The sequence below is a fragment of the Ovis aries genome, chromosome 20 (assembly GCF_016772045.2).
Source record: "Ovis aries strain OAR_USU_Benz2616 breed Rambouillet chromosome 20, ARS-UI_Ramb_v3.0, whole genome shotgun sequence".
Lineage (NCBI taxonomy): Eukaryota > Metazoa > Chordata > Mammalia > Artiodactyla > Bovidae > Ovis > Ovis aries.
The window spans coordinates 16607777-16622405 of record NC_056073.1 but is presented as its reverse complement, the minus strand read 5'-3'; the positions used below and the strand labels follow the sequence as shown (position 1 = coordinate 16622405).

General features: G+C 54.9%; 1 protein-coding gene across 1 annotated transcript; it reads left to right on the top strand.

Moving 5' to 3' along the window:
• The first annotated feature begins 998 nt into the window (after positions 1-998).
• Positions 999-14557, top strand: PEX6 (peroxisomal biogenesis factor 6). Its single transcript, XM_027959150.3, has 17 exons — positions 999-1946; positions 3612-3775; positions 4235-4318; positions 8530-8632; positions 8899-9032; positions 9668-9779; positions 10566-10774; positions 11344-11539; positions 11734-11810; positions 11952-12084; positions 12164-12369; positions 12502-12563; positions 12765-12873; positions 13168-13284; positions 13401-13478; positions 13634-13773; positions 13941-14557. The coding sequence occupies exons 1-17, from the start codon at positions 1065-1067 to the stop codon at positions 14075-14077; spliced, it is 2943 nt and encodes a 980-aa protein (XP_027814951.2). The 5' UTR covers positions 999-1064; the 3' UTR covers positions 14078-14557.
• The last annotated feature ends 72 nt before the right edge of the window (positions 14558-14629 follow it).

Below are 14629 nucleotides of genomic sequence, written 5' to 3'. Positions count from 1 at the left end.
TGTGATCTTAGTTTCCTAGCCAGGGATCAAACCTGTGACCCCTGCAATGGAAGCACTCAGTCCTAACCCCTGGACCGCCAGGGAATCCTCCAAGCCATTGATTCTAAATGCAAGTATACTGTTAATAACTGGGAGTGTGGCCAGCTAGTGTTCAGGTGTCTATACAGAGCAGTGGAGGTGTGGACAAGGAAGGACTGTTAAGTAACAGCCCAGATGAGAAACAAGCTGTTGGTCTGGTACTCAATGACTGAAGCCTTGAATCTCTCTCTCCTGCTTCATCTGCTGTTCATTCCTCTCTATGGTGGAAATGGGAATGGATCTCCAGTCTACAGGGAATGAGGAGAGAGAACATCTAGTTTTGGAGAGATGAGAAAGGGAAGCTGCTTTGTGTTTGTTTCAAGTTTGGTGGGAATAGAATGAACAGGACAATAAGCAGGACAAGAAACACTGGAACGTGGGTTTTGTGTAGAATGTGTTGGAACAGGTGTGGCAGCACCAAGCACTACAGGGCTACATGAATCATTTGCAGTAATTCAGCCAGCAGCTGCTCCACATCCAAATGCCTGTCTGAGACATATAACCCTACCACTCCCTCCTGCAACCTTCCCGCAAACCTCCAAACCTCAATGCCTATAGTTCCACGAGTGGACACCTTCCTAAACACTATACCCACAGCTCCCAGCAGTGGGCCAAGTTTGGTCCAGGGCACAATGATCGTTCACTGATCATTCAATAAATTGTTGAGGACATGCCCGTGGGGAGGTTAGTTGGCAGACGTTACTCCCCAGGCGGGCGCGGAAGGTAAATCCCTGTACACACGTCTCACAGGCGGTGTGCGTGGACCACCCGACCACAGTGACTGTGTGACTGCCACCGAGGCACCTTTCAGATCGATCCAAGGCGCAGCTCACCCTCCTGGAGCACGCCCTTGCACCCGCCGCCCCGCCCACTTCCCTAGGGCCTCCCCTGCCGGAAGCGGAAGCGGCGTGTGATCCTCCGGGACGTCTAGCTCTCAGGCTCAGGAAGGCGCCCTTCTTCGCTGTGCTCTTTGGTCTCCTGTCACCATGGCACTGGCAGTCTTGCGAGTCCTGGAGCCCTTCCCGACCGAGACACCCCCTTTGGCGGTGCTGCTGCCGCCCGGGGGCCCGTGGCCTGCTGCAGGGCTGGGCCTAGTGCTGGCGCTGAGGCCTGCAGGGGAGAGCCCGGCAGGGCCGGCGCTGCTGGTGGCTGCCCTGGAGGGACCCGGCGCGGACACCGAAGAGCAGGGTCCGGGGCCCCCGCAGCTGCTGGTTAGCCCCGCGCTGCTGCAGCTCCTGGCTCTGGGCTCCGGGGCGTGGGTGCGGGCGCGGCCGGTGCGGCGGCCCCCGTCGCTGGGCTGGGCGCTGCTTGGCACTTCATCTGGGCCCGGACTCGGACCGAGAGTCGGGCCGTTGCTGGTGAGGCGCGGAGAGACCCTGCCCGTGCCCGGACCGCGGGTGCTGGAGACGCGGCCGGCGTTGCAAGGGTTGCTGGGTCCAGGGACGCGGCTAGCTGTGACTGAGCTCCGTGGGCGGGCCAAACTGGGTCCAGAGGCTGAGAACAGCAGCCGGCTCCCTCTCCCGCCGGTGGTGTCCTCCTTCGCGGCCTCTGGCACAGTCCGGCGACTAAGGGGCGTTCTGGGAGGGACTGGAGATGCACTAGGGGTGAGCCGGAGCTGTCTCCGCAGCCTCGGCCTCTTCCAGGGCGAATGGGTGTGGGTGACCCGGGCTGGAGAGTCATCGAACACTTCTCAGCCACATCTGGCCACAGTCCAAGTCCTAGAGCCTCGCTGGAACCTCTCTGAAAGACTGGGACCCGGCTCTGGGCAGCCGGGAGAGCCTCTCGCTGATGGACTGGCCCTTGTGCCTGCCACTCTGGCTTTTAATCTCGGCTGTGATCCCCTGGACGTGGGAGAGCTCAAAATCCAGGTAGGATACAGGACTGAGATCAGGAATGCTTCCTCCTCTTTTTCTCTTCTTTGCCTTAACTGAATTGGAAGATGAGAGCTGTAAAATTTAGATCCTTTACTCCTTAGAACTTGGACTTTTCCCTTAACACCTCTTAGCCTTATTTATCCATTCTCTACAATTAAAACATGTTGGTTCATGGAAGGGCTTTCACTGTTCAGGTGAAAGGTAAGAATTACAGCCAAATTACCATGTGTCTTAATGTACTAAATCTAGTCAGTTATTTGCTAAATTGTTGCAATGTATCCAGTATTGTGGGCTTCCCAAGTAGGCAGAAATCCACCTGCCAGTGCAGGAGGTGTGAGTTTGATCCCTAGGTCAGGAAGATCCCTTGGAAGAGGAAATAGCTACCCACTCCAGTATTCTTGCTTGTAAAATCCAATGGACAGAGGAGCCTGGTGGAAGTTGGACATGACTGAGAAGGCGCACACACACATCCAGTATTGTATTGGGTAGTATGGAAAATCATACCCCCATCTTTTGCTCATGCTGTCCTTGACTTCAAGTTCCCTTCTATTCTGCTAACCTTCTCCTCCTTCAAGGCCCTTCTACAGATACCACCTGCTTCTTAAAGCCTTGCAAAATCTCACACCACAGATTTAACATTACTTTTTCCTATAGCATTTCGTACCTTTCCAAGAGCTTTTATTTTATAGTTTTGTTATGATCACGTACTCTAATTCTCAATTGTATATTTGTCCTTGAAGGGACGGGCTTTTTATTATCCTTAGTGCTTGGTGTTTAATTTTAATATTAGATTAAATACATCCAAGAGGAGTTTTTGCTTTCTACTTTTAAGGAACTTACTTCCAGAAGATAATTGTGTTCAGGGTGACAAATATAGTCTACTGTTTAATTAAGCACCTGGATGTATGATTTAGGCCTACACTGACCAGTACAAAAGCTGCTAGCCCCTGGCTGGTTCTTTAAATCAACTGAAAGTAAGTAAAGTAAAAAATTCAGTTATTTGATTGCTTTAGTCACATGTTGCGTTCAGTAGCCACATGTAAATATAGAATTTTTCTATCACTGTAGAAAGTTATATTAGGTAATGCTGGCATAGCCAGTTAGTGCTGTGGAATGTCAAGAAGAGAGAAAAGATGTGCATGAATGGGAGTCAGGTGTGGCTTTCCTTCTAAATGGAGGAAAAATACTGGACTCAGACAGGAGCTCATTCACCTGACCCCGCCCTTTCGGCTTCAGTGTGATCATGTCCTTTACCTGGAGCCTGAATTCAGTGTCCTCACTAATGTCCAATTAATGTTCCCAGTGGCTGCGTGGTGTCACTCAAATGACTTGTGGGAGTTAAATGTCTTTACCATTTCACTGGCTCTGGGCCAGTATAAAGGTGTCACAGAATGGTTATCATCACTGGTGAACTCTTTGGAGCTAGAGTCAGGAAAATCAGAGTCAGAAGTCTCTTCCGGGTGCCCATTAGAAGGAGAGGTTTCTGTTTTCTAAGGAAGATATAGGTCTTCAGCTCTCCTCTCTTAGGTCTCCCGTCTCACAACCCTTGTGGTTATGGGAAGGATAAAGGGTGAAAGTAGAAGTGTTGGTTGCTAAGAGACTGGGCAGAGCCTGAGTCCTTGGGAGAAGGTTCTAAGGTGGTGATTATTTCTCTCATAGAGGTATTTGGAGGGCTCCAGCACCCCTGAAGACAAAGGAAGCTGCTCAGTGCTGCCTGGGCCTCTGTTTGCCAAAGAGTTACACATCGAAATTGTGTCGTCTCCTCACTACAGCACTAATGGAAACTATGACCATGTCCTTTACCGGCACTTTCAGACACCCAGGTTAGCCGCTTCCCCCTTGCAGGAGGGTAGCACACCACCCTCAATGAACTCCTCCTATCCCAGACCTGAGATTCAGATACCAGAAAGCCTCTGATTTTAAAAAGCCACAGTTTAAGGCAGTACGTGGCTAGAAGCCTCCTGGTGTGTCAGATAGTCAAGAGAAATCTGGGCCAGGAGGGTAAATCCAGACATTCTAGATTGAGAAACCACTTTGATTTGAGGAGGCCCCCCAAAAAGCCAGGATCCTGCTTTGCCCCTCTCTCTGTTCTCTGATCTCCTCTCTGCTGTATCCCAAAGCTCTTTCTAGGTCAGGCTTCTTCTCTGGACAACTGCTTGGGGTCTCTGGGTGGGCAGTAGGCCCCCGAGAAACAGTCTGCAGGTTGAGGGCATGTGGGGATACGTCAGGCGCCTGCTATTTACTCCCATTGTGAGCTGACCAGGGCTACCGCTGTGTTACAGGGCAGTCCAGGAAGGGGATGTCCTGTGTGTGCCAACAGTTGGGCAAGTAGAGATCCTGGAAGGAAGCCCAGAGAAACTGCCCAGGTATGGAGCTGCCTCCTCTCCTGCAGCTGGGATTCTTAACCTGCGTGCAGGAGTCCTCAAGTTGAATGGAATAATTCTGTGCATAAGAACATTTTGTTGTTGTCATGCATGATTTTTGGGAGAGAAGGTACCTACTCTCATGTTCTCAAATAGGCGTGTGACTGAAAAGAAAATTAAGAGCCACTGCCTGCTGGCTTTGGGAGGTGTTTATCCTCAAATTGATTGGTGGTCCTAGGTATAGTAAAGCACTAAGAATGGTTCAATGGCCTAGTCCAAGGTGGGATTCCTCACTTTCTTTTTTTTTTTTTTTTGGCTGCACCTCGTGGCATGAGGAACTCCCCCAACCAGGAATTGAACTCACAGCCCCTGCAGTGGAAGCTCAGAGTTTTAACCCCTGAATCTCCAGGGAAGTCACCCCTGCTTTCCATTCTTTTTAAAATAATTTTTTATTTGTGTGTTTATTTTGTTTTTTGGCTGTGCTGGGTCTTCATTACTGTGTGGACTTTTCTCAAGTTGCAGAAAGCGGGGGCTACTCTCAAGAGGTGGTGCGCTAACTTCTCATTGCTGTGGCTTCTCGTTGCAGAGCACACGCCCTGGCCATGTAGACTTCAGTAGTTGTGGCTCCCCAGCTCTGGAGCACGAGCTCAATAGTTGTGGCACACGGGCTTAGTTGCTCCACGGCATATGGCAGCTTCCCTCACCAGGGATCAGATGCGTGTCTCCTGCATTGGCAGGTGGATTGTTTACCGCTGAGCCACCAGGGAAGCCCTGCTTTCCATTCTCAACCAGTGCAGTTTGGGCCACACCTCCCGTACACTGAGCCAGAGGAGCCCCGGTGCCATCATGATTTCTGCTCTAATGGATGGAATGTGGACATGCTGCTTTGCAGTGTTGTCTCCCAAGACAGGAGAGGAAGGGAATTGCCCTTGAGAAACCTGCTGTCTTTCCTTATCCTCAACAGAGAGTGAGAAAGAGAGCGTAACTGAGCCAGGGACCTAAAACAAGGAGGCCAACCTTTCTCCTCCTCCTGTTGATTCTTACTGCAGAGACTGCATATGAAATGGTAAGGCAAGGACTTCCTGTGGTTTAGACTGCACTCCCGATGCAGGGGGAGCAGGTTCAATCCCTGATGGAAGAACTAAGATCCTACATACCACATGGCGCAGCCAAAAAAAATTCAGAATTCAGAGACTGCTTGGCTATATGTGAAGGGGGAAAATGTATAGCTTCCTACCCCCAGATGGATTTCCTATAAGGATTTATTAGAAGAAGGAGACACTAACCCAACTTTGCAGGAAATCCCAGTGAGGTGGTGGGACCACCCTGCAGAAACTTGGGCACAAGAGCCATCATACCCAGGGTCTCAGGCCGAGCCAGCCTGGGTCCTCTGCTAAGAGAGCAGTGCCTTGTTTGGAGTACCTAATTCAGCTTTGGTCAACATTCAGAGCTTGGTTCTGGCCAGTGCTCAATCTCTGCAGTTTCAGGGCTGTGGTACCCAGAGGAGGGGCCTGTGGTGCCATGTGTAATTCCATTTGGTGCTCCAGGGTGCTTCTTTGAGCTTTCCCATCAGATTTACAACTGGAGCCTTGTGGAGAATGCCCGGCTGCTCTCCATCACTTCCAACTTCTGTTATCCATCTTGTGTGTGTGCATGCTCAGTCGTGTCCGGCTCTTGGTGACCCGTGGACTGTAGCCCACCAGGCTCCTTTGTCCATGGAATTTTCCAGGCAAGAATACTGGAGTAGGTTGCCATTTCCTGCTCCAGGGGATTTCCTGACCCAAAGATTGAACCCATGTCTCTTGCATCTCTTGCCTTGGCAGGCAAATTCTTTACCACTCTGCCACCTGGGAAGTCCATCTTAAATAGAGCAACTGTCTGTGAGCTAGCTCTCTGCAGGAAAGCTGCAGAATGCCCACTTTTTGTACTTTGAAAGGAAAACAGGCACTCGACCCTCCTGAGACAGACCAGTAAGCCAGTCCTGTTCCTGGACCTCCACCATACCAGCCCCTTGGAGGCCTGCCTCCATCCTCTGGGTGCTGAGCATGTAGTTCTGAAACCTCTGGGTAGGTTTGGAAAAGTAGAGCCAGGTGGGCAGACAGGTTCAAGGACAGAGATGAGTGCTGTACCCCCTACTCCTTGGACTTGGTAAGAGGCTCCCTGGATGGAGGTTCCCCTGATCCCTGGCACGGAAGTTCACTGGCATTGGTGCAGCTGGTCCGTACTCCCCGTGCTCCACCTCCCACACCAGGCCGGGGGCAGGGATCGAGCTCCACTGTCTGCTGTCTGGCTCTCAGGAACGCAACCCCATGTTCCCCAGCAGTGTCCAGATATGTTCCAGAGGTCTGGCCAATCTCAAAGAGGTGGCCCCATCCACTCTCCGTGGATGGAGAGTTGGGGCGGAGAGGAGCGGGAATTGTGAGGGGGAGAGGTGGGCGTGTCTCCCTGCCCCAGGGCTCTTCCTCCTTGGATTCCATTGGCTGCTAGATGCATCTGACTGAGGTGGTTCAGCTTGATTGAGAGTCTAGGTTGTAGACTCACCCTTCACTTATTTATGGGCTTCCCTGGTGGCTCAAACAGTAAAGAATCTGCCTGCAATGTGGGAAACCTGGGTTCGATTCCTGGGTTGGGAAGATCCCTTGGAGATGGGAATGGCAACCCACTCCAGTATTGCTGCCTGGAGAATCCCATGGACAGAGGAGCCTGGCAAGCTACAGTCCATGGGGTCCCAATGAGTCGGACAGGCCTGAGCAACTAACACAACACTAATTTATAATGAATAGCAGTAGGACAGGGAATTACCTGGCAGTCCAGTGGTACAGACTCAGTGTTTTCATTGCCAGGGCTGGGTTCAATCCTTGGTTGGGGAACTAAAATGCCACCAACCGCACAGTGCAGCTGACCAAACAAACAGAAAAAAACAGTGGGACAGCTTTCCTTATGTTCCAGCTCTTTCACAGCCTCTGGTGGTAGTCCCTAACCTAGTATGCCTCCCCTTCCACCCGAAGGCGTTCCCACCCCCACCCCTCTCTGCTGCCAGAGCGAGCAGCTGTGTGACTGTGGGATACTAAGCAAAGGAATTTGTACCCCAATTAGACCTGAATGAGGCCTAGGCTCTGCCATTGCCATGCTGCCTGAGAATTAAAGACGGGAGTAGTTCGTCTCTGTATCTGGAAAACTGGACTAGTAATTGCTGTCTGCTACCCTCACCCTCTTGGTAGGCTGAGTAAGCCTAACTCATTCTTAGACTAGCCAGTGACTGCACAGCCCTGGTTATGGCTGGGAGCTTTTAAAAAATAAAAATGCCTGAGCCCCGCCCCAGACCTATTAGAGCAGAATCAGGGTTAGGCTAGAGCCTCTGCAGTCTTTTTATTTATTTTTTTCCCAAAGGAAGGAAAATGTTAATTGTAAAATTCAGATATAATTCACATACCATAAAATTCACACTTTTAAAGTATATAAGTCAGTGGCTTTTAATATATTCACAAGGTTGTACCATCAACATCACTAATTCCAAAACATTTTCCTCAGCCCAGAAAGAAACCCCCACCCACCAACAGTCACTCCCATTCCCTCCTTCCCTCAGCTTTTGGCAACCACTCCTTTACTGAATGGAATCACAGAATGTGAGAGATGTTGGGTTTTTTTTTAAGTTTCACAGATAATTCTAATGTACAGCCAAAATAGAGAAACATTAATCACTAAATGTCATTATGAAGGAATCTGCTTGCAGTTAGATCTTGTGGGTGACTGAGGAAGAGCTGAAGGACTCTTTCTTTTGAGGTTTTAGGTGGCCTTGGTGGGTACATTTTTTTTTTTTTGGTGGGTGCATATTTGAGGGAGAGTCTGTGTTCTCAAGCTAGTGAAGACGGTCCTGGTCACTGCTTGGTGCGGCAGTGTCTTCTCCCATCGGAGTGAGTAGGCAGGAGAAACACACCCTCAGGTGATGTTGGTATGAGGGGTGCCAAGGACAGGCACAGCTCCTGGTCTTAAAACGCGTATGATCCCGTCAGAGAGAGAAGGAAAACCACCTGCTCTCCTTCACCACCACGTCCCCCGCTTCCTCCGCACCTCCGCCACATCTGGGGGCATTTCTTTGCGCTGCTCTTCCGTTTGTCCCTGCATCGGACCTCTGACTGAGACAGCGCCTTGCCCTGAAGGAGGAGTGGATGTGAGCTCTGGATCTGGGGTTCATTGGGCCTCTTTCCCTGCAGGTGGCAAGAGATGTTTTTTAAAGTGAAGAAAACAGTTGGGGACGCTCCAGATGGGCAAGCCAGAGCCTACTTAGCCGACACCGCCCATACCTCCTTGTACTTGGTGAGGCCCTGGCGGTGGGGGTTGACCTGGGGAAAGGAGCAGAAAGAACTTCTATAGAACAGACTGGTGGCTGCCAAGGGGGAAGGAGTTGGGGAAGGCATGGAGTGGGAGTTCGGGATTAGTAGATGCAGACTTTTCTATCCGTGTTTAACTGAATCACTGTGCCGTATGGTGGGAAGTAACACCACATTGTAAATCAACCATACTTCAATAAAGTAAATTCAAAAGAACTTCTAGAAACTAAAGCTTCCTCCCGCCTTTCACAGGTGGGTTCTACCCTGAGCCTGGTTCCAAGGCTTCCTTCAGGGGACTCCACTCCCTGGAGCAGCTTGTCTCCTCCAGGCCTGGAGGCCTTGGTGACCGAGCTCTGTGCCGCCCTGAAGCCTCGCCTCCAGCCAGGGTGAGTGAGGAGGCTGCAGCCTCGGTGTGAGAGAAGGCTGCCCGGAGCATCCCCGGAGGAGCAGCAGGCCAGACAAGCAGTGTCTGATGCCCTGGCCGTGGTGGGTGGGATTGGGTGGGCCTTCCTCCAGCCACCGGGCCCAGGCCCCTAGCCCATGTCCCATCCGTAAGCAAATTCCCAGACTTCTTTTCGGGAGTAACCTCTGCCCTCCAAGGTCAGCTGTGAAGGGAGACTCTCCCCCCGGGGTCATTTGTCTCTGAGGCTTCCCTTCCCTTGGGGAGCCCATTAGTCATCCCACCCTTCACCACCTGGGCCCTTAAAGACAAGGTCCTCATACCACTGGCCCATGTGTAGCCACAGACCCCTCCCTAATTCCCTCCATACAATCCAGACCAGACAGAACAGCCAAGGTTTCACTGATGACAAAAAGAAGTTAATCCCCTGGATATGCCCCAGGCCCCTGCCAGAATTCCACTGATGGTATGGGAAATACGGCCTCTCTATGTGGTGATGACCCTGGCAGGGAGGAGTGCCTCAAGGAGAGTGTCTGCTTTCTGGATCTGAGGGGGCCTGTGTCACTGGGAACTGCCTTCTGGGCAAGATAGAGGAAGCAAATGTCTGTTCTCTGGTTGCAGGGGTGCCCTGCTGACAGGGACTGGCAGTGTCCTTCTACGGGGTCCCCCGGGCAGTGGGAAGACCACCGCAGTTGCTGCTGCCTGCAGCCGCCTTGGACTCCACTTATTGAAGGTGAGGGTCCCTAGAAAGTAGACCCCCAACTCCATCTCCTCCGCAGCCCAGATTCTCCCTCTCCCCTCTGACCACCGGGCCCACTGGGCCAGTGGATCAGGCATAGTCCCGTGATGCTGAGCTACCAAGAGATGCTCTCAAGAAGGAAGACACTCCGGGACTTCCTTGGTGGTCCAGTGGTTAAGAATCTGTCTGCCAGTGAAGGGGACACAGGTTTGATCCCTGATCCAGGAAGATCTCACGTGCTGCAGAGCAGCTAAGCCCATGCACCACACTACCTAAACCCACATACCCTAGAGCCCATGCTCTGCAACAGAAGAAGCCACCACAATGAGTAGCCCCCACTCACTGCAAAGAAAGCCCATACACAGCAAGGAAGATCCAGTGCAGCCAAAAGTAAAATTAATTATCTTAAAAAGAGGATACTGGGACTTCCCTGGTGGACCAGTGGCTAAGACTCAGAGCTCCCAATGCAGAGGGGCCTGGGTTCAATCCCTGGTCAGGAAACTAGATCCCACGTGCTATGACTAAAACCTGGCACAGTCAAATAAATAAATTTAAAAATAAATAAATAAAAAGAGGATGCTGCCAAGCTTTTGGTGGGCAGTCCAGGGACCGTGGTTAGGGAAAAGAAGAGTTAGGGCTTGGCCAGTGTTGCCTTCCTCCCCCATCCCCATCCTCCAAAAAGACAGCTTTGCCCCTTCTGAGCCCTCCCCCCACCTTCTCCTGCCCTGGTCGTGCCTGCCCCTTCCCTTACTCACAGGCCCGTCGGGACCCCCTCCCCAGGTGCCCTGCTCCAGCCTCTGTGCAGACAGTAGCGCCGCTGTGGAGACGAAGCTGCAGGCCGCTTTCTCCCGGGCCCGGCGCTGCCGGCCTGTGGTTCTTTTGCTGACAGCCATGGACCTACTGGGCCGGGACCGTGATGGACTGGGCGAGGACTCCCGGGTGGTGGCCACGCTGCGGCACCTCCTCCTGGATGAAGACCCGCTCGCCAGGTAGCATCCAGCGCTGAGCGGGGAAAGTAGTGGAGCCAGCCCTCTCTCCCCAACCCCCGCAGTGGCTTTCAGACGTCCCACCTGGCTACTCTCCAGGCAGCCCTGAGCTGAGCGGGTAGGGGTGCCCACAGGGTGGAGGGTGCGGGCCCTGCTATTTCTTGTATGTGCTTAGTTGCTCAATCGTGTCCGACTCTGCGACCCCATAGACTGTAGCCCACCAGGCTCCTCTGTCTATGGGATTTCCCAGGCAGGAATACTGGAGTGGGTTGTCATTCCCTTCTCCAGGGGATCTTCCCAACCCAGGGATTGCACCCCTGTCTCTTGCATTGTGGGCAGACTCTGTACTGACTGAGCCATGGCCTGTTTCTTTGTGCATGCTAAAGCACAGCCTCTGTCCTCACGGAGCTCCCTGTGTGTGGAGGGATGCCCCATCTGCGCAGCTTTGGGGCTCCCATCTCCCTCTCCCATCCTGGCCCCGCAGCCACCCTCCTGCACCAGCCTCGGGACGAGGCTGCACTCAGGGGCTGCTGGCCACCTTCCCACCCTCAGTACCCACTCCCCGTCCACAGCTGCCCTCCGCTGATGGTCGTGGCCACCACCAGCCGGGCCCAGGACCTGCCTGCAGACGTGCAGACGGCATTTCCTCACGAGCTGGAGGTGCCCGTGCTGGCGGAGGCGCAGCGGCTCAGCGTCCTCCAGGCTCTCACTGCCCACCTACCCCTGGGCCAAGAGGTGAACCTGGCACAGCTGGCGCGGCGCTGTGCGGTGAGTGCCCGGCAGGGCGCCGGCCTCCTCGCGCACTCTGGTTGGGGGGCAGTCTTGCTGCGTGCAAGTGAAGGTGGAGAACCCGAGGCCTCAGTACTGGGCCCGTGCACCAGCCAGGGGACTGCCCCTCCCTCCCCAGCCACGGAGGCCTGCCTGCTGTGCCTGCTCACATGTCCTCTCCTGTGCTTCCCCAGGGCTTTGTGGTGGGGGATCTCTACGCCCTTTTGACCCACAGCAGCCGGGCAGCCTGCACCAGGATCAAGAACTCAGGGTAAGGAAGCTGGGTGTGGGAGGGGCAAGAGGCAATCTGGGCGGGCAGGGGCTGGAGAGGAAGGGAGGAACGTGAGGGCTCCAGTGGGAAGGAGGCCTCAGGGCTGGTCCTCCACAGGCTTCCCTGGGTTCCTCTTTGCAGCTGGGCCGGCGGCTTGAGTGAGGAGGATGAGGGGGAGCTGTGTGCGGCGGGCTTCCCTCTCCTGGCTGAGGACTTCGGGCAGGCCCTGGAGCAGCTGCAGGCTGCTCACTCCCAAGCCATCGGAGCCCCCAGGGTAGACACGAGGCCCATGGGCATGGGACTGGGGCGCCCTGCACCAGCTGGTGTCCACCCACACCCTTCCCGTCTCCTAGATCCCCTCAGTGTCCTGGCACGACGTGGGTGGGCTGCAGGAGGTGAAGAAGGAGATTCTGGAGACGATTCAGCTTCCTCTGGAGCACCCTGAGCTGCTCAGCCTAGGCCTGAGGCGCTCTGGCCTTCTGCTTCACGGGCCCCCTGGCACGGGCAAGACCCTCCTGGCCAAGGCAGTGGCCACGGAGTGCAGCCTCACCTTCCTCAGGTGGCAACCGGGCCTGGCCGGGAGGGCAGGTGGACTGGGGGCTGCAGCTGGCTGGGGAGCAGAAAGGGGTGGCCAGGAGGTCAGCTGTGTTTCTGTGTCTTGAGTCTGACCCTCTCCTATCACCTCCCTCAGCGTGAAAGGGCCCGAGCTCATCAACATGTACGTGGGCCAAAGCGAGGAGAATGTACGGGAAGGTGAGTGAGTGGGGGCGGAGGGAGAGCCCTCAGGCTGCTGGCCATCACTGCTAGTCTTCCTCTCCCCAGGTCAGGTTCCTGCCTGGAGGGCCCTTTACCTGAAGTGCTAGTGATCAGCTGTATAGGTTGCCCTCCCCACCTCCTGACATCTAACCCCCACCCTGCCGGGCTTCCCCATCCTATGGGCCCCTCTCTCCTCAGTGTTTGCCCGGGCCAGGGCTGCAGCTCCCTGCATCATCTTCTTTGATGAACTGGACTCCTTGGCCCCAAACCGGGGGCGAAGTGGAGACTCTGGAGGTGTGATGGACAGGTGGGGGTCTGAGCCAGATTCTGGGGTCCAAGACGGAGGGGTGTGAGACAGGTTGTACTAGTCTTTGCCGCCTAAAGGGTTCCTGCCCTTCTGGTTCTGTGATCATGTAGCAGAAGCTAAAAGGGGCCGTGGAATTGGGTTTGGGGCTTTGAAGTGATGGGAGCCGCGGTGGGAGGGTCCACAGGGCACGACCAGCCAAGGGGCCCTGCGGAGACAGCCTGCAGAGGGGCACCCTGTGGAGGCGAGAGGGTGAAGATGCACCATGCACTCTCATTTTCACTCCCTCCTTCGCAGGGTGGTGTCTCAGCTCCTGGCTGAGCTGGACGGGCTTCACAGCACCCAGGATGTGTTTGTGATCGGAGCCACCAACAGACCAGACCTGCTGGACCCTGCCCTTCTGCGGCCTGGCAGGTGTGCGCCCCGTCCCTCTCACCTCCACCACGCCCCTCCGGACTTGTCCCTTAACCCCTATCTGTGCCTCTCCACCCTCATGCTGGGCTCCCTGACACCCACCTATCTCCCTAAAGGTTTGACAAGCTGGTGTTTGTGGGGGTGAATGAGGACCGCGCCTCCCAGCTCCGTGTTCTGAGTGCCATCACACGCAAGTATGCCCCATTAGAGGGAGGAGCGCCCCCACCCCAGGGGCTTGGGCCTGGGGATGCCTAGGAGATGAGTGCAAAGTCCACGATAAGCTGGTCAGGGATGCCTTCCAATGGAGTCAGGGAAGCCAGTAAGACTCTTTCCTGTGTCCCTACAACAGGTTCAGGCTGGAGCCCTCTGTGAGCCTGGTGGACGTCCTAGACCACTGCCCGCCCCAGCTGACGGGCGCAGACCTCTACTCCCTGTGCTCCGATGCCATGACAGCTGCCCTCAAACGCCGAGTTCGGGACCTGGAGGAAGGTGAGCTGCTCCCCCGGCCCAGAGGTCCACCAGAAACTGGTGGGCACCAGGCCTGGTTCTGGACTTCAGAGGAGGGTCTATTGACCCCCTGGGGGCCTCCAGGCAAGAAGGTACCTACCTGGGGCGCTGCTCAGGCAGAGACCACAGCCTCCTCTTGTCACCCATAGGCCTGGAGCCTGGGAGCTCGGCCCTGCTGCTCACCATGGAGGACCTGCTGCAGGCCGCAGCCCGGCTGCAGCCCTCAGTCAGCGAGCACGAGCTGCTCCGGTACAAGCGCATCCAGCGCAAGTTTGCCGCCTGCTAGGAGCCCCTTGCTGCCTGGGACCTGCCCACAGGGGCTCACGGAGACCTGAGAGACCAAAAGCCGCCGTCCGCCCACCTCCGGGCAACCCCCTGGGTGCCAAGTGCCATCAGGCGCCCCAGGAGAGCTCAGGACGCACCCTCTTTGGACCTGTCCGCCTTCCAGGCCAGCTCCAACGCTCAGGCCCCTCTGCTCAGGAGAAGGGGTCTGGTCCTGAGGGAAGCCCCGGTGGGAAGCATGGAAGTCGCTCGGTTGTGTCTGACTCTGCGACCCCATGGACTGTAGCCTGCCAGGCTCCTCTGTCCATTTAATTCTCCAGGCAAGAATACTGGAGTGGGTAGCCGTTCCCTTCTCCAGGGGACCTTCCCAACCCAGGGATCAAAACCCAAATCTCCCGCATTGTAGGCAGATTCTTCACCATCTGAGCCATCAGGGAAGCCCCGTCTGGGGCTGAAAATAAAGTGTATGCTGCCCCCTGCTGGAGTTGCGGTCTGAAAGGTTGGTGTGGGGATGAGCAGGGCTACGGAGGCGCAAACCCCCAGAGCCTCATCCTTC